The 25,960-nt window shown below is 36.8% G+C and overlaps 1 protein-coding gene across 1 annotated transcript; it reads right to left on the reverse strand.

Annotated features, from left to right (window-relative positions):
• Positions 1-558: 558 nt before the first annotated feature.
• Positions 559-5,217, reverse strand: LOC112575661 (perlucin-like). Its single transcript, XM_025257637.1, has 3 exons — positions 5,139-5,217; positions 1,545-1,727; positions 559-824 (listed from the first exon to the last, which is right to left on the reverse strand). The coding sequence occupies exons 1-3, from the start codon at positions 5,215-5,217 to the stop codon at positions 559-561; spliced, it is 528 nt and encodes a 175-aa protein (XP_025113422.1).
• Between the last annotated feature and the right edge of the window lie 20,743 nt (positions 5,218-25,960).

Here is a 25,960-nt window from a genome sequence, read left to right on the forward strand (position 1 = left end):
TGTGTGTCTGGACATTCGTGTTTGTGGCAATGGTGTATTACCGTAAGACTGTGGACTGTGATGTTCGTACCCTTCAGGGCTGTCTGTGTTGAGATAACTTACGATTACACACACGAGGATGATTGGGACAACACAGCCTCAAAACTCTTCGGAACACTTGCAGAAAAAGTAATCCGATTCTGAAAACAACGCTAATGACAAACACATCCAAAATCTAAGCAGCATGGGGCAGATGACAGACTAAAATAATGATCCAGAAAAAGAAGAAATAAATCCAGAAACATACTTCTTTACAGATTTACAGATCGACAGCAGACACGACACGATGTTAATCAACAACAAAGGTCAAAAAGAAGAAAGAGCTGCCACCATCGAGCCAGTTAGGCGAAGGGACATCACTCTCACTTCCCTATACCGTTATGATGACTTTGCAGCTTGGAGTCCGAAGATTGGGTCGACATGCTTTCACTTAGAACATCAATAATTAAAAGCTTAAGAAAAAGGAATTAAACTAGGCCGACCACTTCACATCCGGGTCTTCACTTTCGAGTCCCCTGATCAGTTCAGAACCTTTTCGCAGATGAATGGTTTAAGTAAATCACACTGTCCGTCATTCCAGAAGTTCCAGTAGAGTTCAAGACATCCTTCAATTCCGTAAAAGTTGTCAGGGTTTCCACTCGACCAGAAGGTGTCAGGCCCACTGAAAGCCATTTTCATTCCATTCACCCAGTACAGGGGATGAAGAGCACTGCTCCACGTTGTTCTGCTGCCATTGATTGCTCCATCTCGCGCCCCTCCAATGGAGATCCGCATAACTGAGATGCCTGAAATGTCACAATATAACATGTTTTGTGAAAATGTATCAGGAAGCCTTAACTCCTTCAGTATGTCCTATGTCTTTTATATTTTATTGTTTCTTTCACATATTCGTTTTTATTCATCTCTTCTACTGCTCTCGCTATAAAGTGTAAATATAAACGCGTCGATAGAATACATTATTTAAGAAGATGCTGAGGTATGTGTGGGAGGGGATAGCTAGTTTTCTAACATAAACAAAAGAAGTAAATTGAAATTGTTTTTCATTTTGGAAACAAAACAATGAAGGATTAAAAAGGCATGGGCAGGGTTGTCCATGGGACATATTTTTCTATCCCGTCCCATCCCGTCCCATGGCAATTTATGCCTGTCCCATCCCGTCCCATCCCACGGGACGTTTCCCATGGGATTCCCATGGTATAACAATCCTATGGACAACACTGAAAACCACTTTTAGGCTTTTGTTCTATAATTCCTGCTACTTCACATACAATAGATGATTCAGAGGAAAGATTTAAATCCTTGATGAATGAAATAACAGTAAATTTATTTTGCAATATCAAGTATCGATTACCATGGGAAATACAAATGTGTGCTGTCCCATCCCATCCCATCCCATGGGACGTTTCCCATGAGATTCCCATGGGATTCCCATTCCTATGGACAACACTGGGCATGGGCCATATTAGAAAAGTCAAAGAATGTTTTATTTGCTGAGATGATCTCACCGTTGGCTGTCAGGTATGTTGTAACAGCTTTGTACTTTGCTGTTGTGTTGAGTACAGCGAGTCGTGTACCGACACTTGTACAGGTTCTGTACGCGTACATGAAGATCATGGGAGTCTGGTAAAACTTGATGCACGTGCGATATGCTCGCAGCCACACGTACCCGTCACGTGACGGACAGTCCGCTGTTACATTCAATATACAAGAGTTACCTTACTTTGAACTAAGCGGGTATACTCCGTCAAAAGAGAGATTAGTAGAAAACACGTTGAAAATACTTTATTATCATTTTGTTTAAATAATACAATTAGCCAAAAAAAAACAACACCGTAATTCATGTATGATCTTATTTTACTTGTAATCAATGTAAATATTGAGAGCACTAACAGAAGATATTCGATATGTAAAAGAAATTAAGGAACGCAAATGAAGTTTCCGAAAAATCTCAGTAAACATATTTCGAGCTTAGTCGTTTAATTGTGGCTCTGTTCGACCTCCACTAGAGACAGAGCGCATAATACAAATCATCATTTTGGTTAACTCGTCCCTTGACTTGTTCCAATCGTTTGATAGACCAGACTGATAGACATGGAGGCTGACAAAGTCTTTCACTCGCTCTTGTCTTGGGCGATGGTGAGCAGGTCCTGCGTGGACTTGCAGCCTACTTCTTCACCTTCGTTTTTTGTACTCTCTCTTTCTTTCTTTATGTTGACCTCTTTCTAAGGTACCTTGAATAACACTCTTGAAAGGTATTGTGCCAGGTCATAGTAGTAATTTCATTTTACAGACCAATTAATTGGTTTATTATCTTAATCATTAGGGCAGACAATTCACTAATAAACTCATTTACCAGAGTCAGCCTTGAAATACCGAGCACCCGGTGACGACTGTCCTCCGTCTGGTGTTGTCAAGACTAATTTAGTCAGCAGACATTTTCCTGATGTCGAAAGAAAGAAGAACGAGGAGCAAGAAAGCGAGGCGCATAAAGTTCCGCAGTGACGTACGCTGTCTGCTGACACCTCTTGATATGGCGAGCCACTCACCTTGATGACGTCATCAAACGGCCGGTAACGTTTAAACGTGACTTCAGTTTCACTGAGGATAAGGGAAAAGGAAAAAAAAATAAAAATTGATGAAAGGTTGTCTTTTGGATCTCTGATCACTTTCTTTATGCAGTTTTATGCCAGCTACTTTATTAGATAATGTCTCTCTGGTTTACCAACACCTTCTACATGTTATATAACATTTCTATAACAGTATTGAAAAACATGATTACATCTTGCGCAGAGATTCTCTCAAAAACCAAGCAGACAGATAACGAGAAATCAGAAAAATATAAAAAAATGTAAAAAAAAAATTGGAAATGGAAAGCAAAATATACATCGAGTAATAATAATATATTTCTTAAATTGTATTTACTTAACCTCATGTAGACGACCCAGGCCGTGACCACGAAGATGAAAAGACAAATCTGTTTGTTCAACATGATGAGCACCGAGGCCTGCTGATGACCAGAAGCGTGGATGGTCCTCGTCAGACGATGTCTGTGGCAACTGTCGTCGCGGTTGTGTATCGTCCACGAGTCGACCCCAAGGCTCCAAGTCAGGACATGTCCTGTAGCTTCTTGTCTCTTCTATTTGTCTTTTGTCAGCAAAGCCTTTCAATGATTAAATATTCATACAATTATGAAAGTCTACAAGGCGGCAGAAGCTCTTTCCCATCTGAAATAACAAAACCCTTTCATCTAGTATTTTTATCTCGCGTGAATGCCACTCTGAACTTCAATGAGCCATGATTTTATACAATGATAGTTGTCGTACATGTGTCTCTAGCATACAAGACATCAATAAGGAATGTCAAAGGTATATTTTAAGAGTGATGTGTTTCATCAATCGGAGTAGGTCTTTAAATCCCGCCTTGTGTTGCGGACTGCTGTTGAGGAAGACATGTCATTGACTTGCAATAAAACAAATTGAATTCATTTAATCCTTTATCTGAATATTCTTACTAAAAATAAGTTATATTTTCCACCTTTTGGCAACGCAAATATTTTTTATTTAATATTAAAAAAAAAAATGCTTCCTTGTGCAGGAACATGTGAAAGTAATTGAAGTGGAAACGAGGCTGCGCCTGACAGAGTTGCTTTGTTCTCCAGCGATTTTTCGCTTTTCTTGTGCACTGTCTTCGCTTTTCCGTATCCATAAATTTCTTTTAGTTATAAAATGTATTTGTGTATCTTAAATTTTCATTTGTTACTGTTTTTATTGCTTGTAATTACTTTGCTTTCTGTTTCTGCTCGTCCATCGGCTGACTGTCACTCGTCACCAGGTTCTGACACAGAGTCTGCTCCTGCACAATATTCGCTGTGTTGTCATCTATCTACTCACTCTACTGGCTGAATTTACAGACGCTTAGTACCGACTAGAATTTTCTTAATTATTTTCCAGAAAAGAAAAATGACGTGAGAAACCATTTTCTAGTCCCTTCTAACAGTTTTAGAGGACTGGCATGTATTGAAATAAATCATTGCATTAATTAATGTTATCTCATAATTCGTGCAAGAAAGTGTTATTGGTAAAACAAAATGGAGCCCTGCATTATCTTTTTATTGTTGACACTTTCATTCCCCTAAAGTAACTAAAGTGTATCAGCATGAAACTTGGATTTCACACATCTAGTTTATATGAAGACAATGTTTCTAATCAATGTTACTCTTGTGGCAAACAAGCTATCAGGTGTAATTTAAATCATTACCTGTTTGCAGATTAAGGGAGTGGAGAAATTGAATGGCAGGTCATTCCATCTCTCACAAAGGATTTATTTAGAGTATATGACAGTCCTCTAAAACTTTGTATAAAGGAGTAGGTAAATCGTCTCTCAAGTCCTTTTCTTTTCTGGAAAATAATTAACAAAATTGTAGTTGGTACTGAATTTCTGCCAATTCAGCCAGTAGACGCTGATAAAGTAAACAAACATAAGGGACGAGTGCACAAGGGTAGATGCATATGAAAAAAATACTGTTCCCATTATTGACATTTGTTTGAAACTGTTTCAATATATTGTAATATAAAGTGATTATAAACCATATTCACATTTTAAAGATTAAATGTCTCCCTGATTTGAATAAAAACGCGAGCAGATGTGAAATTTGGTTACATTCTGTGTGTCTGGCGATGTCTAGTGTCTTGTGACTTGAAACTCGTGGGCTAAGGTGTCTGTACCCCGGGTGTAAACACCACACGACCAGCTGGACCTGATCTTTTGACAATGACCAGGATTACCTCGAACCTCAACAAATGAACAACTGCGCATGTCCTATGTACAAGTTGGATTCTGTGTCCAATGCTTGCAGCGGGAGTTGGACTTGATTATCGCGATTAATGTCAACCATGAAACCAAACTACAAAAATTAAGAGGTGATTGTGTCTGTTTGACCAGCATGAAGTATTAAATGGTTCATTTTATGGATGAAAGCATTTTATACCTTTGCCAGGGTTAGGTAGCGAACTCAACTGCAGCCGTGGAAGCAAACTGCGAGGATGTGTCTGGAATGGTCGCTGGATTGAAGTGTTGACGACACATAAGGTTCAATATACTCTCCACATCTGTCGATCCTCCTAGAGCTGGACTGCCTTTCCCATCTGCTTGACCAGCTACATTGTCTTCATTGAGCATTTCCTAATAACAGTGACCGAAAGTTCATCAGAGAATATCTCTATCATCAAGCTCTGCATATTCCAGTACGTCCACTCTTCACTGCTCGAGATCGTGTATCTTGTGGGTACATTCAAGAATTTACTTTGCGACCAAAGATAAGGGGACTTAAAAAACTGAAAGGATCAAAACTTTTGGATATCACAGGAGTAGCCTGCTCTATACAGTGGCAGTGAGATTACAGAGAGGGATGTCTGTCAGGGATAGAAAATTACTCCTGTTCATTGCTTTAATTCTCAGGACCATGTTTGTCCATACAAGGTAAAGTACAAATTTTTGGTCATTTTCTGTTGTTGTTGTTGTTGTTATTATTATTGATGATTAGTGTATTTAGTCTCTTGTCAAATATTGTTTTATGTGTGTGCAACGATAGTATTTCCTGTATATAGAACAAAGCAAGAGATCCGAACTTTCTAACAAGGTTTAATCGCTAGATAAATTAAAATATTTGACAATTAGTGTAAGCTTTATCCATTCATGAAATTTATTTTGTTTATAAATACACTTTAGCACTTTATATATATAATGTTTTTTGTTGATATTTTAGCTTTTTAAAGTAATGCTAAACGGGTTTTGTATATTTTGTTACCGATTCTTGGACAGTTGACAAAGAAATTGACAAAGCATCATGTACTTAAAATAATTTAAATTGTAATTGACTTACATGTGCCTTGACAGACTCACACCTTGTCATCACAGTTACAAAAGTACACGGCTATCTCTGTCTGTGACAATACACTGAAAAACACACTAAAGAAATCACATTCAAGTTGTTATTCCAGTATTTTTTTTTCTTCTACTTTCAGTCAGATAGCTGGCACGTGGACTCGTGACCAGAACCTAGATGACGTCATCAAAGTATCAGTTTTGCCACATCATGAGGTCACTGCGAGAACCGCTGTTCACTGTGGATGTCTGTGCTCATTATCTTTGTCGTGTTTCTCCTTCTTCTTTGTACCTTCAGGAAGATGTCTTCTGAATGAGTTTGTACTTACAAATCCAGACGGAGGCCAACCATCGCCAGGTGCCATGTATTTCAGGAGAAACTCGGGTAAAATCGTTTTTTTTTTTCTTTTTACATCGAAGTCTTTGTTGACTCTGTATGGCGAGGACTGTTCGTCTTGTATATGCTAGCTTTATGGACTACAGTAACTAAACTGATGAGAGCAACATCTAGATAATGATTTTGGTCATATTTGCATATACACACAACGAATGAGGTGTCACTATTATTATTTTCATTTTCTGCTCGCTGTGACTTTATCAACTGTCTCAAGATATATCCATCGACAAGATCTTTCAGCTTCTAAACAACTTAATGGTTGTAAAGGAGTTTTGAAAAAATAAAATGTCTCAAGGTATTACACCGTTTTTTTTTTCGTAATTAATTAATCCACCAAGTGTGAACATTTCATATGTATATATATATTTGCTTATTGGACGTCCATGTAATTTTTAAGATTTCAATCCATTTATCCTTTCAGTGCACTGTCCTGTAAATGAGGGGTTTGTGGGGCTACTGGATAATAAGCTGTGCATCAAGGTTTATCCAAATTCCAGAACCACCTTCCCACACGCGTACGGAGAGTGCACGAGGGTCGGCGCGCGACTCGTTGTACTGGACACGAGAAACAAAATCAACGCAGTTTTAACGTACATCGAAAATAAATGCAAGTACACACTGACACACGCAACATTAATTTCTTCATTTTTTTATTCTTATGAAGAAGACGCCAAAACTTTAATTTTTCATAAATCTTCGAAATAAGAAGAGCAATTTTTTTAAAATAAAAAATTCAACGAAACTAAGATTTGTAAGAAAATTAAGATATCACTGCATAAGATATCAACAAAGATTTAGGAAAACAACTATCAGACATTACAAAACCAACATATTTACTAATTTTGCAGACCGGCTGACAGAATACTTCATCGGAGCCATGAAGGAGGGAGTACTCACCGGCACCAGGACAACATGGGACAAAACTCTTCACCCTCTGTACTGGCTGGATGGGAACAAGGTGGCTACAAGTGGACCTGATTGGGACATTGGAAATCCAGACAATTATGATGGTATAGAGGGCTGTTTGCAAGTCAAACGTTGGAAATTCAATGACTTGTCCTGCAATTCCACTCAAGCCTTCGTATGCGAAAAGGTTCTGGCTTAAAATGACATCTGAGAGTTTGTTTACCAATTGTGTTGGTCATGAACAGCGCTTCAATGACCGCAATCTAAGTGTCATGTTGACCCAAACATTTACCTGTACTTAAGGGAAAGACAGTTTAGAAATTAGAGAGGGATGAAGGTGTCAACAAGAAATGTCTATGTAGGAGGTCATCTTTATTTTACCGACAATCTTTTGTTACATAAGTTGCGACATAACATGACTTAATGTACTGATTTATTTGTGGTATATAACATTTTAATAGAACCATCGAGAACTAACAGAACTGATGTTTCTGTGTATGTATATGTAATACTCTTCTTAGTTTACAATAGATATTATGTATTCAGATATTAGCAAGTAGTTGTTACATAATATTCACCTCAAACTTAAGAGTAGCTATGGTAATTTTTTTAGACATATTAAAGTATTTTTCTTAAACAAGGACTAGATGTACCTTATGTCTGATCTGTTTCAGTATATATATTAAACTTTCAGATAAAGACTAGTTGTATTGATATAATTGTAACATATAACATTATTCTATATCTTTTCATAATGATTAGATTATTAATGTATTCTTCTCAACTGGAAAATGAAAAATAATGCATTGATGTGATTGTAGTATATAACATTTTATAGACCGGATGAATACGGACTAGATTCTAAAATGTATCTCTATTCCATATTTCTCGCTTGTTAAATGTTAAGACTAGGTCGAGAATTATTGTTGTATTTGTAATGTAACTTTTTCTCAAACTGATGGAAAATTACTAGGCATAATTGTAGCAACTAATCTCCTTAATTATACAAATAAATGAATCCCTGTAATTATAAATTTTGTTGCGGTTCTATGCATGTGTGCGTGAGTGCATGCGCGTGAGTGTGTGTGTGTTGAGGAGGGTAGGGGTGGATGGGTGTGTTGGTGAAAATTATAGTTAGGTTAAATGCCGGTGTGCTTGTGTATATCAACCTACTAATTATTTCTGTTTTGCCTGTTTGTTTGCTTGTTTGTTTGTTTGTTGCTTTCTTTCTTTCTTTCTTTCTTTCTTTCTTTCTTTCTTTCTTTCTTTCTCTGTTTCTTTCTTTCTTTGTTTCTTTCTTCGTCTTTATTTTTGCGTCTTTCGTGTCTTCTTCCCCACTGCGTTGTCTGTGCATTACAAGTGATCGTAACCAATGTTGAGGTAGCAGCAAGTCATCCAGAAGGATGTCCAACTTTCTTTAGACTGGCGAGTCTCACATCAACAACACTTATTTCAGACAATATGATAATCTTAAAACTAAATTTTTTTGTCTTCACTTAAATGCAGTTTTAAAATAATGAACCGTTTGATAGCGTGTTCTCGTTTTTTGTTTGTTTTGTTGTTGTTGGTTTGCTTGTTTTCTTCGGTGATTGTGTTTCCTCGTGAATGTGACGTTGATATTGCATTTTTGTGTATATTTTTCAAGTTTGGGTGTATCTATGCATTGTGTAATAAATAAAAATAAACGAAGAAAGGAGGACAACAGGAATCCCTACTTGGTACAGTCAATGGATCTCACTTTGTGTGGTCCTGCGAGAAGATCCGGCATGACAACCTGTCGAAGACTGACCTTCAGGGTACCTTACAAGAAGAAAGACACTTCAACAGCCTTAAAGAATAACTAGCTGAACATGCTAAGAGGTGGACTGGTTGACCTGGGCACAACCTGTTGAATAGCGAACTTTGGTAGCTTCCGAATCTGTGTGTTTCCTTAGCAACCGGTACTTGTCAAGAGAAGGAGTTAATGGATAATCATCTTGTTTTACTTTCTTTGTCTTATGAAGACAATTGTACCTGGTTCGAATGCTGCTTTTCGTGGATTTTGTCTGCGACTTGTTTTTTCTTCATTGATTTGTTTCTCAAATAGCTTTGCCTGTGCAATTGCTTCCGGCCATTGGGGGATGATGCGGCTCGTTTTAAACCACAAACATTTTATGAATTGCATCCAACGAGTGCTTGTAAACATTGGGCCATTGTCGAGTGTAATGACTTCAGGATAAGCCATCGCTGAGAATGTTTTGTCGACCACTATTAAGACTGAGTCCACATTTGTGGTGTGTAGTATTTCTACAACCAGATACCTGAAGTAATTATCTGGTCATTTCTAGCGTGGATCCACCCGATCAACGTCGCCACCCCAAAATCAATGATGAGATGTCAGCATTCACCTGTTGGCAAATCTGACATGTTGAATGGCTTATGAATAATAAGATTGCCGTTTGCTTGCCATCAGATGTGAGAGCTGACTTCTGATTCTCTAGCTAATGATAAAACCCCCGATGTACATCCAAATACATATAAACTTTATGTAGTTTATTTTATATTCTTTTAATGTAATGGTGCAGTCTACTTACAAACCTCTGAAACAAACCTGGTTTCCACGCTATTTTAATGAGTTTGACGACACCAGAGGAGGGAGCTACAATCGATGCTTTTGACCAATAATTTTACTAGAATGACACGTGGGAGGCCCGAGGTGGGCGGGACTTGTTAGTACGATTGACAAAAAAGGTGATACCATTTTAGCATAACTGCCACAACCTCTTTATCTTGATGATCTTGGTTCAGAGCCGTGTACAGTCTGTGATTGCACTGAGGGAAACATACATCAGTTGTAGAAAACATATCAGAAAGTAGAAAAGCTCTTAGTCTCACAAAAAGTGTTGCCCGCCATGTCCAGCAAGGTGTGCTTCCTCTTCGCCTTGGCTTTGTCGACATATCTCGTGAACAGGAGGTTGAGTACAACAATCTTTTTAAAAATCTTATCTACATATTGCTTATTAGTATTTAATTTGTTTTGTTTTTTTTTTTTAATAATGAAGCTCATATTGTCTTCTGGAGGAAGAAAGGACCTTGCCATACTCCTCCTTCGCGAGATTGACTGCCTGCAAGTGGATTATAAGATGATCACATTGTTAGAATACACTGTTACCTGTATTTATAATAATATTTATATCATCAAGTGTATTGAAATGAATGGGAGGGAATAATGCTAGTTTTGTTTTTGTTTGTTTGTTGTTGTTTTTTATCACGGTGTTCTTCCAATCGCAAACGCTTCAGTTTATTTTCGAGAGTCTGATAATTATCATTGGTGGACTTCTCTGGGACTGTGCTGGTAAAACAGTTCAATTATTCATTTATTAATTGTTCTGATAATAGTTTTAAAAAACAATGACATATTTTTTGTTGTGTTGAAAGAGAGAACGCGTAACTGTTGCTGTGGTGAGACTGCAACATGTTTGTCCCATCATAGCTGATGAAACTAAGGACTCCTTGACACCATCGTCAGTCTCTTACTTCTTATTTTTCGCCGTCGTCATCAAATGAAATTCGACAGACGGCTCTTTTGTTTCATGAGTTCCTTGCTAGGAATTCTCTTTCCCTTTTCTTCAAAATATGTCTACGTTAGAAACCTTCAAAATTCATGTGTTTAAGCAACAGCTTATCTAATCATGAGTATTATTCTACTCACTTCTCTCTTCTTCATCGTCGTCGTCGTCCTTGTGGTATGAATTTTTAAAATTTAGAAGTTAGTCTAAAAAACTTTAAAAAGTCTTTATTTTAAGGAACACTTTAATTTCTGCTTAAATAGTTTTAATGTATGGTTTTGACCAGTAAAGGAGATGTCCTGTGGACACTTGACGAGAAGTTCGATGATGTCATCAAGGTAGACGTTACATCGCACACAGAGGAGAGACGAGCCGTTAACGTGGGCCGCTGCGCATCGTTGTGCACCTCAGCCTCCTGGTGTTCTTCATTCTTCTTCGTTCCGATGACAGAAAAATGTCTTCTGAACGAGTTCGTCTTTGCTAAGCCAGGTGGCGGTCAGTCGTCCCCCGGTGCCAGATATTTCAAGGCTGATTCAGGTAAAGTGGAACAACCGATAAAGGGATAGGAATTGTTTAATAATATTTGCATAGTGTTCAGATAGATATGTATATGTGTTATACAGAAAGTATGAATGTTTAGCCTGCGTGTATCTTTGTGTATATTTTTCTATTTAACCTAGTTATTTTTCAGCATAATGTGTTTATGGTTTAGAGTTGGCATAGCAATGAGGTATGCAATCAGTATTCACACTTGTGAAGGATGGTTCAGTTTTGTGCTTTTGTAAATCATGTCTTCAATGCCGTATGTTGAATGTTTGGGATTAAAGTAATTTGTGATTATTTTTATGCATTTTTATATTATTTATAATTATTATATTTACATTATTTATAGTTCGAATTTGAACTTCTTAAGTTGCCATGAGATATTAATATCTTGTATTCCAGCGAGTTGCAGTGTTTTTTGACTATTAATGAGTATAATCTTTATAAAGTTTTTTTAAATTTTAAAACCAACATTATCATTAATGACCGCAAAGAATTCAAAAGAAAAATAATCATCTATTTTGTCAAAATTGTGTGGCAGAGAAAAAAATACCTATCTTGTTTAGATTTGATTATGACTATTATAAAAAATGATAATAATTAATAATTATAATAAAAATACTAAGCTCTATATAAGAATAAAAATGCAAGTTGAAAACATCACATGATTTTGATTGAAATAATACACAGGGTTTTTAAAGTTCCTGTGAAATGATTAAGATGGCTTTGGAGAGAGTAGATGACATTCATTGACAAACTGTTTTGTCTGTCAGCGGGCTGTTCTTCTCGTCAGCAGTTTGTGTGGCTACGCGGACAGCGCATGTGCATCAAGGTGCATCTAGCACCTGCACACTTCAGAAAGGCGTACAGAAGTTGTAGGAAAGTCGCCTCAGGACTTGTTGTACTGGACACAAGAGACAAACTCAGAGCATTCATGGCGTATATGGCAGACCAAAGTAAGTCCTCCTCCTCATCATCATCATCATCATCACCATTACAACCTGATGATCTGTTAAGCTAAGTCCTCACTATCGGTAGTGAGAGGAATTTTGCCCTAAGGACAACAAATTAGTCTCCTGAGGACCTGGCTAGGCTTTTGTGTTGACCTCAGAGTTGACCTCCTTCAACGTGACCATAAAGAATGTTCTTAACATGTCGTAGAACCAGAGCAACTTTCAGTGCTTCGATATTATGCCAAAGGTTTATGTCTCGGCAGAAGAATGTTGTCCATCTGATTGGAAACCAAACATTCTGAAAAACATAACATTTCCGTCCTAAATTCTTTTTTGGAAAAGTATGATCTAGAAAAAGTTGCTATTTTTGTGCACAGGACCTGAGCCCCATGTCGCTGGTTATTTTAACCACCGTGAGATAGCTGGTTCTTTCAGTCAGCAGCATGGGTTCGTCTCATGTGAGGTTTACTGTCGGACAACTTAGTCCACTATTTTTATGTTACTTCTTAAATCATCTCCTCGTCTTTTTTCCGAACAGTCAAACCAGTTCAGAGGGCGTACATTGGACGTTTACGAGATGGACTCGTCAATGTCAGAGACATCAACAACGCTAACCGGTTTAACTCGCTAAATGGATCATTGCTACCCACGGGTGGACCTGACCTTTACTGGTACAGAGGACGACCTAACACCGACGGAACAATCACAGGATGCCAAGCACTTTTCAAGAGAAAATTTAAAGACTGCGTGTTGCCCCGTTCCTTCGTTTGCGAAAAACGTCTGGACTAAGAGAATGAGCATTTGCTTAAAAAGAAGTTTTGACAATCCTGACAGTTATTTCCTATTGGTCTGTTAGGTAAGGGAACACTGTCATGTCAGCCATAAAATTGATATGTACTTTGAATTCCGTCCCTTCAACTGAAGCAAAATGATTTACATGACATATATAACTCATGCCTTTCTGTTTTGTTTATTCCTATTTAACTTATCTCCAGGTTAGTCTAGTTGTTTATGAGTCAATGACTACTTTAGCCTTGATAATGATGTCTACTCCTTTTTGTAAATATGGAAAATATGGAAAGAATCAGCACCATTTTTAATTTTATGGCTTTGTACTAATTCGTGAAATACTCTATCCATAGTAGAAAACGAAGATTACAATAGTGAACTGCAAAAGCTTTCAGAGATGCTCCTTCTAAGAGAAGCAAACTTGAAGAATACAATTCACACCAAATAATGAAGAGCTCCTGTGAAATTTGGGTAAACTTTGCTAACCCTTGCTAGTTAAACTCCAGCTGTGTAATACATGATGCTCTAAAATGTCTTCTGAAGAGCAGTGTGGGCATCTGGCAATGAATATACAGTATCTTGCTATCAAGTATGAAGCTTATACGGCTTAGTTTAGAATAGTTGATTTCTGTAGGTGAATGTTTAAACTGGGATTTTAATTTTTAACTCCATGGAGTGTTTGGTTTCGCCACTTTGCTTGCTTCTTGCTATTTTTGTATTTTTTTCTATGGTTAACTGTCGATTTAATTGTATCGTAGGATTTTTGTGTAGATAGTGATAAACTCGTGTACTTTATGGGAAATGTTCTTTACAAATGAATTATTTAATTTTATTGATAGCTTTGTTGAAATCAAGCACATTTATGTAATTTATATATATATACTTTTATTCTTGGTGTTCATTCTAACTTATAAGGCTACAGTTCAACCTTTTAAATTCTCTCACTCCCTTCTCGATGCCATCTCAAGTTTCTACTTGGACAATTTAATTTCTCTCACGATTTCTTGTAAGAAATATATATTATTCTTTTGTTTCAAATCCACGATGAACATCTTGGAATGGAAAAAAACTATAGATTGAAAAGTAAACATTTTGAGGAGAAACATTTACCAACCAACCAATGTTCTCGTCCTTTGAGTATATGAACAAAATTATCAAATTATCTCCAAAAATCGAGAAAAGGATGCATCATTGCATAATTATTAAACACACACTCTAAAGAATGTTTCTGTCGCCGCAGTTTAATAATAACTATAAAGACTCTATGAATTATAGGTTTGTGTGAAGTAAGTAATGAAAAAAATGTGAACAAGTAGCTAGCGATGGGTGAGATAATCCTCCTTTGTTCAGAGAGAACAGTGGAGGAGTGGCGCGTTTTTCTACTCTTACTTTCTCTCTCTGTATACATATATATCTGGTATTAGATCGTTGTATAAATTTCCAGAAACTAGAAGCAGCATTGAATATTTTTTAAATGGTTATGGTAAACTACAAAATACATATGAACAAGCGAAAATTATTATGATTAGTAATTTACAAATAAATTATTCAAACCAGCCTCACATTCATCCTCTCTTACATACACGATCGCACGAATGAATACTTACACAAATATTGCTACATCCTACTTTACTGATAAGAACTGTGTTTGATGAATAAAAGATGCTAAAAAAGGTCAGGATGTTTATATTATATTAGGAGACCTTTTTAAGGACTCACCGATTCCTTGAATTTAAAACCTTAGAGCTAATTATTTTAAATAATCAAATTTTTTCTCTGTTTTATTCAAAAAGCAAGAGTTGTGTATGTGAAAAGTACAAAGAATTTACATTTTTAGCACATTGCTAATCTATTCAATTTTTGTTTCTTAAACATATTGTTTGATGTATGGTTTTTGTTGTTGTTTTTTATTTGGGGGGAGGGAATTAATGTAAAACATCACACTAATTTGTAGATTAGATGTCTCTTGTAAAATAAACGATTGTTATCGTTATTGTGATTGTAGAGAGCTGTGTTTTCTTAGTACATGTGTAAGAGAGAGAAAGAGAGAGAGAGAAAGCTGAAATTTATAGCTTAGGATGAAATCGCCTATATCTATCCATACAAGCAAAAATACTCAAATTATTCAGGTTATTACATCTACTATGTAGATTACTGTCTTATCTCCACGGGAGTAGGTAACCAATGCTGATGGTACCTGTCTGTCCTCTTTGCTGCTATAGTTGTGTTTTAATAGAAGACACTTTGAAAACCTGCACGAGAAATATAGCCAAAGGGAAAGAAGTCTTCACACACGAATCAAAAAGGAGGTTAAAAGTTTTCTCCCTTGGACATTGTGGTTGGGTTGAGACTTGATATTAAAACTCGGCAGTTCGTTGAAAATTTAGTTCAATAACTGATTTTGTTTAATGTTCAAAAATCTTTTGTAAGTGTTAGGTCTTAGTTTCGTTTCTATTAAAAGAAGCTGGCTGATGTTTTTAGTTAAAAGAATATGAGAATGACATGCAATATGACTGTTTTGACTCTCCTCTCCACATGTTAAGAGAAACCAAAAAGTACACTTACAAGTAGTTAAGAACGTTTAAGAGGAATCAGCAAGATGATCTCCTTTACATGGCATTCGGTTCTGCGAGGGCCGAGCCCTTTTGTAAATAAACTTCTTCATTTACATGAAGTAATAAATATTATTTATGTCATGTGCAGGTCAACCTTTCCCTCTTCATCTTTCTTTCCAGAATTACTCGTCGTGTTTAGTGTGTGTTTAAAATATGTTTTGAACGCAGATGGGAGTTCAATATTGTTAAGACATGTTTCATGCTGTTCTTTCATCCATCAATATTTAGGACTTTGTCAGATACAAAAACAGTTTTTTGTTGTTGGGAAGAAAATGCACACATCCCTAGTGAGTGTAGTTTAGTTGTTCTCGTCCCTGACACTGAAATTTGAACTAGGTGTATTAGTTTTCTTACGCCACTAATCTAAAGATTATATATATATATATATTTAAATTCTTGAAAAACTAGTTCCAACCGCACACCCACGTGATTAAACTAACAGTGTTAACGTTAATGACTGTTAGTATAATAATGATATCGAATTAAAAATGGATGACGGAAACTGAGATTGCACTAAAATCAACATTTACAAAAGATTACAATTATTCTTTTAAAAGGTATTTTTTGGAGCCAACCTAAGTAGGTGAAGACTACTGACCTTCACCCACACAACAATAAAAATAGAACATAAAAAACTTTTGTATTGATCTTGTAAACAGATTGTTTTTACTTTGTTCCACATTTCAAGTTCGAGTAAATAGGTTTCGCAGCAGGCCTGGTGTTGGTGCTACACTAGACTCAAGACGATCACTTGAAGAAAAGAATAGTATGTTCAATACCAATTCACTCATCATGGATCTGTGTTAACATGGCAGCACATAAGCAATTAAATATTCATTAGTCTCAGAGGAAGCCAGCAGAATATTTCTTAATTAATGATTTTTTTAACAGGAACGTGTTCACGGACCAAACCTAGCAATTGTTGCGTTGGTTTTAAAGAAGAGCTGATCTATTTTCGAAATGAGATAAAATGATTTTATTGATAAGCGAGGCCGTTGTCACAACAATCTGTAAAAGAAACAGAAGGTTTCAAGGCTGTCTCTTATTACAAGGACGACATCTACAGACACAACTTGTGACAACGCGGTACAGACGTGAAATGTTGCGGAGGAGTCCAGAGTGCTAGACTAAACCCATCACAACAACAAAACTGAAAAAAAAATTCCCTAAGCAGCACCGAAAGACTATTTTACAGACAAAACAACAAAGTAACGAAGAGGTAGTTTTGTTCTCTTCTCCGGCGCTGTGTCCGTCATGTCCAGAAAATTAACTTTGATCTTTACCTTCGCTTTTTCGACATGGCTAGCATACATGAGGTAAGTAGTCATAAATGAAGTTTGTTTCACGAATTCTTGTTTTTCATTGGATACAAAAAAGTTTATTTTAGTCCTTTACTTTTTTTCTTTGCTTCCTTTACACCAGTTTCGTCTCAGCATAAAGAACGAATAAATCCTCTAAGGAGCAACTGCTGCTATTAACACTGTTTGACTATTTTCAGTAAAACAGACATCGGTTGGAAACGTGAATGGAAGTTAGATGACGTCATCAAGGGGAAAGGTTACCCGAATACGGAGGTAGTAGGAGTCAGTGTGCTCCACTGCGCATCTTTGTGCGGGTTAAACTCATCGTGTTCCTCTTTCTTCTTCATTCCGACGACAGGAAGATGTCTGCTGTGTGAGGTGGTCTTTGAAAACCCAAATGGAGGCCAGACGTCATCGGGTGCTCGATATTTCACTGCTGATGACCGTAAGTTTATATGAGTTAAATTTTTAAAATAAATTTTGTTATTGTAAGTTTAACAACTGTAGCATCGGCAAAGAATGAATTTAGTATCTGTGGAAAATTTAAGTGGGACATTAAAATGTCCCTCAATCCAGTAAATCCTTTATAAATCAAACATGAGCCTGTGTACAAGCCGGTTGCTAGGTTTAGTAGAAAAGTCCTTCCACCTGGTTATTGTTTCGCAATATATTGGAGAAGTCGGTTGGAACAAATGCTAAGCGTGTTTGGTATATAATTGTACCAGTTCTACCTTATGTTATGCTTTTGTTTGTAAGTTTTTTTGTTTGAACAAAAAAAGTGTTCTGCCCTCGTCAACCACGTGGTTTTTTTTTCAAATAGTTGTTTTCTGGATTTTGTAGGTAACCTTCCTCTGCATGTATATAGTGACTTTGGTGGTAGTAGTTGTCACAGGGGTATCTTTGTTCTCCTGGACCAATGTACCACTTTTGAGACAAAACATTGAAACATTGTAACACTAAATTATCCGTTAACTCTAGTCTTTCTTTTTCTTTTGCCGTTATTCTTTTTTCTATTAAGTCAATACCTCTCTTGAATGTTTTCCACTTTCATATTTAATATATCATCACGAACCTCTTCGATACAAATTAAATTGAGGTATCTCAGGACAAGTATATTTTTAAAAAATAGACAAATCCTTAAAAAATGTTTTTCAAAAGCTTTTCAAAATATAAATAATTAGGATTTCACAGTAGAATTTTTCGTTTCATTTAATGTTGTATATTTACCATTTTTTTTTCCAAAAGAAGCGAAGAAGTTAAGTTGGAAGTAAAACAACATTTTTTATTTCAATGTGACAGCGGACTGTCCTTCTGTAGAGGGGTATGTTTGGTTTCGCAAACAAGGCATCTGCATCAAGATTTTTTCAAGCCTAAAGAACTTTACCGACGCCTACAGAGCCTGTGCCAGTGTCGGCTCCCGGCTGGCGGTACTGGACACGGGGGCAAAGCTCAGAGCTGTCATTGGGTACATAGCAGAACTGAGTGAGTACACAGTAGCAGACACTTTGATCCCTGATTTCTTCAATGCTTTAGTCGTCGTCGTCGTCGTCATCATGATCATGATCCTCCTCCTCCTCCTCCTCCTCCTCCTCCTCCTAATCATCATCATCATCATCAACAAGAAAAAATAGTTACTTTATAATTACGCCATTAAAACAAATCATTATCAAATATAAATACAGTGATACCTCGGTTCTCGAACATAATTCGTTCCGGGAGGACGGTCGAGAACCAAATTGTTCGAGAACCGAAGCAATAAAACCCATAGGAAATAATGGAAACTGGATTAATTCGTTCCAAGCCCCAGAAAATGCCTATTTACTGGCCTAATTTGTATATAATATGTAGAAAAACATGAGTCTCAACAAGAAACAAGAAATAAAAGTGTATTTTATTCAAACAAAAACAAACAAAAAATAAATAAATAAAATGTACTGTACAGTACAGTAAATTGTGTGTTTCATTTACTGTACCTGTACCAAACTTATGGCAGGAGGGAATGAATGTGGAGGAGGAGGGAAGGGGATGGTTATTGTTTTGAAGGGATCCTCTTCAATAAAAACAGAGGGTAACTGCTCTTCGGGTGTTTCTGTTCTCTGTATCTTTTGCTGAGGAGAATCAGAATCTTGCTCTGCAGTTGCTTGTCTGATTTCTTTACGGAAGAATTTGTCAATTGTTTGCTGTTTTTTTCTCCTTTGCAAAATTTTGCGGAAAGTGGACATAACATTGTCATTAAAAATGTTAACTGCTCTATTTGCTACCACTTTATCAGGGTGATGTTGTTCAACAAAATTTGCGATTTCTGCCCATTTTGCACACATTTCATGACTCTCTCCACAAAACGTGACTGTCTCTCTCTCTCTGCACTCACACTGATGACGCAAGCAAGGCGCGCTGGGCCAAATGAACGCCATTCAGCTCAACTCGGCTCATCTCGGACGTTCGGATGTTCGAGTTCCAAATATTTGTTCGGATTCCAAGACAAAATTTTCTCGAATTTCCTGGTCGAATACCGATTTGGTCGAAAGTCAAGGCGTTCGAGAACCGAGGTATCACTGTACAGCAGATTATATCTTTATGAGTACACACACTTTAAAAGTAGTATAATAAATTAAAAACTTGTGTAAAAGAAAATATACAGACTTTTTAAGTGGAAGGGAATTATGCAGAATATAAACGCTTGCGCCATCTGTATTTATTCATACAAACCTTGCCCCATGATGATCTTACAGACCTCCTCACGTCTCGGTTTTACATCGGAGGGATGCGAGAAGGAGTCCTAACTGACAGCAGAAGAACTTGGAACATTACTCTTCATCCACTGTACTGGTTGAATGGAGTGCAAGTCGCTCTCAGTGGGCCTGACAGTATCTGGTATCCTGGAAATCCTGACAATTTTTACGCATGCGAAGGATGTTTGGAAATCGTGTCTGGCAAATATAATGACTTACCATGCGGACTTTTACGTCCGTTCATCTGCGACAAGGAACTGAACTGATCTTGCAAACGTGTAGGTGAAGCAGCGAAAGGCGTCGTCAAGGTAACCCTCACGCACGAAGTCCAAGCAGGATCAATTTCAATTAACCTGATATTATCGAGCAAACCTGAGAGTCAAGAGAGTAAGACTGAAACATTTCCTTTTATTCATTTGAATGAAGCTGCGATCTTGTTGTTTATAAAACTTTCTGGAAGAATATCACAATTTTCCTATTTGCGCACGGCACGAAGAGAACTTCTAAATGTTGATTAGATGTTGCACCAGGACACTTGTCTACACGAAATTCCCTGATTTCATAGAAAATAAAGAACATAGTTGCTAATTACTCTCCTTGTTCAAAACCACGACTGTTCTCGATGGATGTGACTGTTGTTACACGCTGTGCACTTCAGAAAAAATTGTTAGTTTCTCATCACGAAAGTATTATTGGTTTATTATAAGGTATTTTGAAAGCCCAGTCCATAGTTCCCGTCCTATAAACACTGTTGTTTAAACAGCAGTTTGAACAGAAAACAGCTGTAGAAAAATGTTATTTTTAAGGACTAGAGTCAGGGGTTGTAAAACCCGCACTCACAGCAAGACACGTGTTATATCACCTCCACATTGCTTTTAAAACAAATGGACAATGTATTTCATAGTTTTCTGTGTACGTTTTAATTTCAAATGCTTCTTGTGGTGGCAGACTATCTTAGAAAATCCGTTACCATGCGGCATGTAACGGATTCAATGTTGTGACTCAATGTCGGGACTCAAATGTTGTGAAATGAAAGTTATTGTTTTTCTTTTAAGGAAGAAGTATTTTTTTTTTTTTATCTTTTAATATCTACAGCCATTATAAGTCAGTTTTAGTTGTTTACAGTAAATGATGAACATTAGACACAAAACCTCACTCAGAATAATGGACGAACATGACAAGTAATGGAGAGTAGTCACCCTCGAGCTAGTTAAGGACATCTTTCTCAAAATTAGGCATTCAGACTAGAAAAAACCCCTCTGTGTAATAGCAGGGAAGGAAAATAGTATCTATATATGGGATAATAACTTTTATAAAATTACCTACGAAACTGCAAGTAGATTGATTCCTACTGGCAAACAGCAAACTGAAAATTACCATGTTGTCCAAAGTTACATGGAAATTATTGCGAGGATGGAATCGACGGTATTACGTTTACTGTGTTCACTTCACCTGCACATCCTTTCTGATTTTGAAAAACATGTGAACGTTTATTTGGCACTAGAGCAGCGGTTCTCTACCTTTTACTTGTGACCCCCCCACCCCCCGTGACGAACAAAGGTACATCAGCGCGCCCCCCTTAGCCAGCAATGTAAGCTAATTTCACTAACACCGGTATAAGAAACTTTTAAAAAATGACCACCTTCGCGCCCCTCTTGTAAGCACGTCGCTTACCGTTTGAGAACCGCGGATCTACTGGACAAATGAAATTGTTATTGTTTGGTTATTATTATATGACGATATGGCGGAAAATTCCCACAGGACACATAGTCAATGAATAAAATTTTTGAAATGTTTGAAGTTTCATGACAGGCGTTATGAACTTTTTCTTAGTTGCAGAAATTGATTTTCATATTGTCTGTTTATTACTCATGTATATTGTCACCTAATGAAAAGCACAACATACATAAAAGTAACAAAGGAAGCGACAGGTAGAATTGTTTTGATTTTTGTTGTTATTTTTATTTTTTATTTTTTTTTTTGGGGGGGGGGATAATGTGAAACAGAAAACTAATTTGTAGATTAGATGTCTCTCATAAAATAAACGGTTGTTATCGTGATTGTGATCGCAGAGAGTTGTGTTTTCTATGTGCATGTGGAAGAGAGGGAGAGAGAGAGAAAGCTAAAATTTACAGGTTAGGTTTAAATAGCCTATATCTACCGATACAAGCAAAAATACTCAAATTATTCAGGTTAGTCTTTAAAGTATTATGTGTTCTTACTGCATCATGGACTATACTGTCTACTGTGCTATAATCTGGATTGCCCAGTACACAACCCACAATTACTGAAAGACTGAAGCTGACCATCCTGTACATTTACTATGTAGGTTACTGTCTTATCTCCACGGGAGTAGTTAACCAGTGCTGATGGTACCTGTCCGTCCTGTTTGCTGCTATAGTTCTGTTTTAATTCTACACACATTGAAAACCTGCAAGAGAAATGTAGATAAAGGGAAAGAAGTCTTCGTACTTGAATCAATAAGGCGGTTGAAAGTTTTCTCCCTTGGACTTTGTGGTAGGCTTGACTTTTGATTTTAAAACTCTGCAGTTCATTTAAGTTGAATGAAGTATTATTTGAACAACTTATTTTTTTATGTGTAAAAATCTTTTGTAAGTATTAGATTCTAGTTTCTTTTCAATTAAAAAAAAACAATTTGATGTTTTCATTTCGAAGAATATAAGAATGACATGAAGAATCAATGAAACGACCTTCTTGACTTGGCATTCGATGCTGCTAGGGCCGTGTCCTTTTGTACATAAACTTCATTATTTACATGACTTAATACTATATATGTCATTTGCAAGTCAATATATCCCTCCTCATTTTTCTTCCTAGAATTACTGAACGTTTAAAATATGTTTTAAACGCAGATGGGAATTTAATATTGTTAAGACATGTTTCATGTTGTCCTGTCTAAAGTTTTTTGTCCAACAATATTTAGGACTTGGTGAGAAACAAAAACAGTCTTTTGTTGTTGTGAAGAAAATGCGCACATCCCGAGTGAGTGTAGTTTAGTTGCACTCGTCCCTGACACTGAAATTTGAACTAGGTGTATTAGTTTTGTTACGCTACTAATCTGAAGATTATATATATATATAAATTCTTGCAAAACGAGGTCCGACCATACACACACGTGATTAACAGAACAGTGTGAAAGTCGAATGCCTGTCAGTTTAATAACGATATTGAAGTAAAAATGGAGGACAGAACTCATATGGAGTTAAAGTCAACATTTACAACAGTTTAGAATTATTTTTTGAACTTTTCTTTTGAGCCACCCTCAGAAGGTTAAGAAAATCCAGCCTCCTGCCCCCTCACCTACTAAACCAACAAACAAGAAAAAAAAATTTGTATTGATCTTTTAAACACATTGTTTTTCCTTTTGTTCCACATTTCAAGTTTGGGTAAGTAGTTTTGGCAGCAGGCCTGGTGTTGGTGTTACACTGGACTCAAGACGTCACTTGAAGAAAAGAATTGTGTGTTCAATACTCCTTTCACTCTTTGTGGATCTGGTTGAGCAGGAGAGCGCATATGCCATCAAAGTTTCATTAGTCTCACAGGAAGACAGAAAACTATCTCTTTACTAATGAATTTTTTTCAACAGGAACGTCTTCACGGTCCAAACCTAAATATTGTTGCGTTTTTAAAGTAGAGCTGATCTGTTTTCGAAATGAGAGAAAATGATGTTATTGATTAGCGAGACCGTTGTCACAACAATCTGTAAAAGAAACAAAAGGTTTCGCGGCTGTGTCTCTTATTGCCACAAGGGCGACATCTACAGACACAACTTGCGACAACGAGGTACAGACGTGGAATGTTGCGGTGGAGTCACTGTCGCTGGTGTTAGACTAGACCCATCACAACAACAAAACTGGAAAAAAACTTAAACAACAGCTGAAAACTACCTTCTAGACTAAAAAAAACACAAAAACAAAACAAAACAAAACAAAACAAAAACAAAGTCACGAAGAGGTAGTTCTGTTCTCTTGTCCGGCGCTGTATCCGTCATGTCCAGAAAAGTAACCTGGACCTTTACCTTCGCTTTTTCGACTTGCCTAGCATACATGAGGTAAGTAGTCATACCTGAAGTTTGTTTAACGGATTCTTTTTTTTTTTCATTGGTTACAAAAAAGTTTTTTTCTAGTCCTTTACTTTTTTTCTTTGCTTCCTTTACACCAGTTTCGTGTCAGCATAAAGAACTAATAAATCCTCTTAGGACCAACGGCTGCTATTAACACTTTACCTTTTTTCAGTAAAACAGACGTCGGTTGGAGACGCGCACGGAGGTTAGATGACGTCATCAAGGTGAAAGGTTACCCGAATACGGAGGTGGTAGGAGTCAGTGTGGTCCACTGCGCATCTTTGTGCGGATCGAACTTATCGTGTTCCTCCTTCTTCTTCGTTCCGACGACAGGAAGATGTCTGCTGTATGAGGTGGTCTTTGAAAACCCAGATGGAGGTCAGACGTCATCGGGTGCTCGATATTTCACTGCTGATAACCGTAAGTTTATATGAATGAAATTATTTCAGTAAATTTTGTTATTGTAAGTTTAACAACTGTAGCATCGTCAAAGAATGGATTCAGTATTTGTTTATAATGTTAGCTAAAATATAATCTCCAAAGTATCTATTATCTACATTGTAGGATATCGTCTTTATTGTTTGCTCTGTATAATGGGAATGTAAATTCTAATAATAATTTGTTTCATCTGCTAATTTAGTTGTGTTGTTAGGTGTAATGTTACAAATTTAAGTGGGACATTAAAATATCCCGCAAGCCAGTAAATCTTTTATAAATTAAACATTAGCCTGTGTACAAGCTGGTTGCAAGGTTTACTAGGAAAGTCCTATCACCCGGTTATTTTTTCGCAATATATTGGAGTAGGGTGGAACAAATGTCAAGCGTGTTGGGTAAGTAATTGTATCAGTTCTACCTGATATTATGGTTTTGTTTGTAAGTTTTTTGTTTTTTGTTTTGCCCTCGTAGACAACGGGTTTTTTTTCCAAATAGTTGTTGTCTGGAGATTGTAGGTAATCTTCCTCTGCAGGTGTTTAGTTACCTTGGTGGTAGGAGTTGTCACAGGGTCGTCTAGGTTCTCCTGGACCAATGTACCACTTTTGACGAGAAATCATGGAAACATTGAAACACTAAATTATTCGTTAACTCTAGTCTTTCTATTACTTTTGCCGTTATTATTTTTTCTATCCAGTCCATATTTCTCTTGAATATTTTCCACTTTCATATTTAACATATCATCAACAACCTGTTCGATACAAATTAAATTAAGGCATCATTGGACAGGTATATTAAAAAAATAGACAAATCCTTAAAAAAAATTCAAAGCTTTAGAAAATAGAAATAATTAGGATTTCAAAGTAGATTTTTTCGTTTTGTTGAAGTTGTATATTTACAAAATTTGTTTTGAAAAAGAAGCGAAGAAGTTTAGTTGAAAGTAAAACAACATTTCTATTATTTCAATGTGACAGCGGACTGTCCCTCAGTAGAGGGGTATGTTTGGTTTCGCAAACAAGGCATCTGCATCAAGATTTTTTCAAGCGTAAAGAACTTTACCGACGCCTACAGAGCCTGTGCCAGTGTCGGCTCCCGGCTGGCGGTACTGGACACGGGGGCAAAGCTCAGAGCTGTCATTGGGTACTTAGCAGAACTGAGTGAGTACACAGCAGCAGACACAGCAATATCTGATTTCTTCAATGCTTTAATCATCATCATCATCATCAACAACGACGACAACAACAACAACAACAACAACAACAACAACAACAACAACAACAAATAGTTACGTTATAATACCGCCATCAAAGCAAAACTATCATTATCAAAAATAAATACAGCAGATTACATATATGAGCACACACACACACACACACACACACACACACACACACACACACACACACACACAGAGTTTAAAAGTAATACATACATTAAAAACTAGTGTAAAAGAAAATATAGAGACTTTTATAAGTGGAAAGCAACTATGCAGAATATAAATGCTCGAGCCATCTGTTTATACTCATACAAACCTTTCCCTATAATGATCTTACAGACCTTCTCCCTTCTCGGTTTTACATCGGAGCGATGCGAGAAGGAGTCCTCACTGACAGCAGAAGAACTTGGGACAATGCTCTACATCCACTGTACTGGTTGAATGGAGTGCAAGTCGTTCTCAGTGGGCCTGACAGTTACTGGTTGCCTGGAAATCCTGACAATCAATACGCAATCGAAGGAT

The sequence above is a fragment of the Pomacea canaliculata genome, linkage group LG11 (genome assembly GCF_003073045.1).
Source record: "Pomacea canaliculata isolate SZHN2017 linkage group LG11, ASM307304v1, whole genome shotgun sequence".
In the NCBI taxonomy this organism is placed as follows: Eukaryota; Metazoa; Mollusca; class Gastropoda; order Architaenioglossa; family Ampullariidae; genus Pomacea; species Pomacea canaliculata.